General features: G+C 50.5%; 1 protein-coding gene across 1 annotated transcript; it reads left to right on the top strand.

The window, feature by feature from the left end:
• The first annotated feature begins 920 nt into the window (after positions 1-920).
• Positions 921-3,061, top strand: LOC135974422 (uncharacterized). Its single transcript, XM_065562291.1, has 2 exons — positions 921-1,497; positions 2,492-3,061. Exons 1-2 carry the CDS (start codon positions 921-923, stop codon positions 2,965-2,967), a joined length of 1,053 nt encoding a protein of 350 aa, XP_065418363.1. The 3' UTR covers positions 2,968-3,061.
• Positions 3,062-3,274: the final 213 nt, after the last annotated feature.

Below are 3,274 nucleotides of genomic sequence, written 5' to 3'. Positions count from 1 at the left end.
AGAATTAGGGTTCTTTCCTCCTTTTTAATTATACAAATGGAACATGTATGCACTCACTTCTCATTAACCCCTTGGTACTGGAATTTTGGGAGTATTCGGTACTGAGAGGTAACGCAAAAATAAGTGAGTGGCGAGACATGAGGGATGCCCACAGCCCTGAGGTGGGGTTTCTGGCTCCAGAAGTGGAAGCAAAGTCTTTCCAATGTGTGACTCTGAGATAAGTACAACGTGGCATTATGATGGTAATGATTACCCAGATTTCTCTTGATAACCTCGTCTCAGATAATCACTTCCTCTTCCTGATGCTGTCAAGAGGAATCTTAATACATTACTTGAAAAATATGCCACCTGCTATTTTATTTCTATAATTTATTGTATAATGAATGCCTATAAATTCCTATGGTAGCTTAAGAATCTAGTAAAATGAATTGCTGACGCTTTTTTTCTCTGTTCATCTGCAAACCAGGAAGAGTTCAGTTCACTTTAAGCTCTAGTCTACAGCACTACTGTCTCCCTGTTACTAAGGCCTGGTCTACACTAGGCGTTTATGTCGAAGTTAGCGCCGTTAAATCGAATTAACCCTGCACCCATCCACACTGCGATGCTATTTAGTTCGACATAGAGGTCTCTTTAATTCGACTTCTGTACTCCTCCCCGACGAGGGGAGTAGCGCTAAATTCGACATGGCCATGTCGAATTAGGCTAGGTGTGGATGGAAATCGACGCTAATAGCTCCGGGAGCTATCCCACAGTGCACCACTCTGTTGACGCTCTGGACAGCAGTGCGAGCTCGGATGCTCTGACCAGCCACACAGGAAAAGCCCCGGGAAAATTTGAATTTGAATTCCTTTTCCTGTCTGGCCAGTTTGAATCTCATTTCCTGTCTGGACATCGTGGCGAGCACAGCAGCACTGGCAACGATGCAGAGCTCTCCAGCAGTGATGGCTGTGCAGTCTGGGAATAGAAAGAGAGCCCCAGCATGGACTGATCGTGAAGTCTTGGATCTCATCGCTGTGTGGGGCGATGAGTCCGTGCTTTCCGAGCTGCGATCCAAAAGAAGGAATGCAAAGATCTACGAGAAGATCTCTAAAGACATGGCAGAGAGAGGATACAGCCGGGATGCAACGCAGTGCCGCGTGAAAATCAAGGAGCTGAGACAAGGCTACCAGAAGACCAAAGAGGCAAACGGACGCTCCGGATCCCATCCCCAGACATCCCGTTTCTACGAGGCACTGCATTCCATCCTCGGTGCTGCCGCCACCACTACCCCACCAGTGACCGTGGACTCTGAGGATGGGATACTGTCCACGGCCGGTTCCTCAGACATGTTAGGGGACGGGGAAGATGAGGAAGGAGATGAGGAGGGCGAGGCAGTTGGCAGCTCTCACAACGCTGATTTCCCCGACAGCCAGGATCTCTTCATCACCCTTACAGAGATCCCCTACGAAGCGTCCCCAGCCATTACCCCGGACACAGAATCTGGTGAAGGATCAGCCAGTAAGTGTTGTAAACATCTAAACATTTATTTTTAACAAAACAGGAATATTAACAATTAAAAGAATGGGTTGTTCATGATTAGTGTGCCCTAGGCGCTTAACGGTTTAGTAAGGGGCAGTGCAAGTTTTGAAAAGAAATCTAGCAATGTCCGGTTTTCAGTGATTGTCCTGCACAAGCCGCTCTACTGTGTATTCCCTGCTACTGCAGCTACAGTAAAATGCGGTCTATATGTGCGGGGATAGAGCAGTAATCCTCCTGGGACATCTCGATGAAGCTCTCCTGGAGGTAACTTGAAAGCCGTTGCATGAGGTTCTTGGGGAGAGCGGCCTTATTGGGTCCTCCGAAGTACGACACGTTGCCGCGCCACGAGATTATCAGGTACTCGGGGATCATTGCTCTGCACAGCAGGGCGGCATACGGCCCTGGTCTTTGGAGGCTTTCCCGGAGCATTCTCTCTTTGTCGCTCTCGGAGATCCTCATCAGGGTGATGTCGGCCATGGTGACCTGCTTTTAATTAGGTAGGGGAATGTTAGTGTTGGGACTGCTTTCCCGTTCCTTTACAGAACTGTCACCGCTGGTTTGCAGCCACGCGGTGGAGGCGGGAGAGGGGCAGCCGAAAGGGATCATTCCCGGGGACAGCCGCGAGGGGGTGGGACAGGGGCAGAGTTCCCGCTTGCCGGATTGCTGGCAGCAGGGACTGACATTGATTTAAATGTGAAATGAGGCCAGTGGTAATATAAAAGTTTTAAACTGCCACAAGTGTACGGCTTACCATGTCTGCCTGCAACAGAAATTCCGTTGTGCTGCCTCGCTTCTCAAATGTGCTGTTCAAGACCCCAGGCACAGAATGCGAAGGCCGAGAATTCGACCTTGTGCTGAGTGCGCATGTGAAAGGTGCTGTGCATGGTCTTGTTCACAGAGAAAGACTATGTTCTTTGTTCACAACTACATTTATCTTTCAGAGGAATTCACTCCCTTTTTCCCATTTCCACAGCCCCGTCTGCGACTGTCTCACAACCTAGCCTGGAATCACACTCCCAGAGGCTAGCGCGGATTAGGCGTAGGAAGAAGAGGACACGGGAGGACATGTTCTCTGAGCTTATGGCCTCTTCCCAAGCCCAGGCAGCACAGCAGACCCAGTGGCGGGAGAACTTGACCCGAATGCACCAAGCCAACATGGATCGGGAGGAGAGGTGGCGGCAGGAAGACCAGCAGGCGACTCAAACGCTGCTTGGACTACTGAGGGAGCAAACGGACACGCTCCGGCGCCTTGTGGATGTTCTGCAGGAACGGAGGCAGGAGGACAGAGCCCCGCTGCAGTCCATCTCTAACCGCCCTCCCCCACCACCAAGTCCCATACCCACCTCACCCAAAGTGCAAAGAAGGAGAGGCGGCAGAGTCCCTGCTAACTCTCACTCCACCCCTGCAGAGAGCTCTAGTAGCAGAAGGCTCTCATTTCCCAAAATTTGAAAAGTTCTTTCCTTCCCGCCTGACACAAGCCCACGTCCAAGTTTCACCTCCCAATGCCATGTGTAGTTGATAATAAAAAATTCGTTTCTGTTAACTACTGTTTCAATCATGTTCTTTTGGAGGAGGAGGGGAAAGGGGGTTGGAAATTGGACAGGACAGTCTCCTTTGGCAGGGTACATAGTCGGGGGCAGGCACAGCAGCAGGGCACATACACAGTGCAGTGATGCAGTGACTAGTTGCCCCGGTTAGTCTGGGAGGTTGTTTTGATGTAATGTTGGGGGGGGTGGGTTGCTCTGTGACTTTGTGG

The sequence above is a fragment of the Chrysemys picta genome, chromosome 11 (genome assembly GCF_011386835.1).
Source record: "Chrysemys picta bellii isolate R12L10 chromosome 11, ASM1138683v2, whole genome shotgun sequence".
NCBI classification, from domain to species: domain Eukaryota; kingdom Metazoa; phylum Chordata; order Testudines; family Emydidae; genus Chrysemys; species Chrysemys picta.
This window is presented reverse-complemented; position numbering and strand designations above follow the sequence as displayed.

Coding starts and splice junctions, on each gene's coding strand:
- LOC135974422 (XM_065562291.1), top strand. CDS start 921: ATGCAGAGCTCTCCAGCAGTGATGGCTGTGCAGTCTGGGAATAGAAAG. Junction 1,498..2,491: donor ATCTGGTGAAGGATCAGCCA/GTAAGTGTTGTA, acceptor CCATTTCCACAG/CCCCGTCTGCGACTGTCTCA.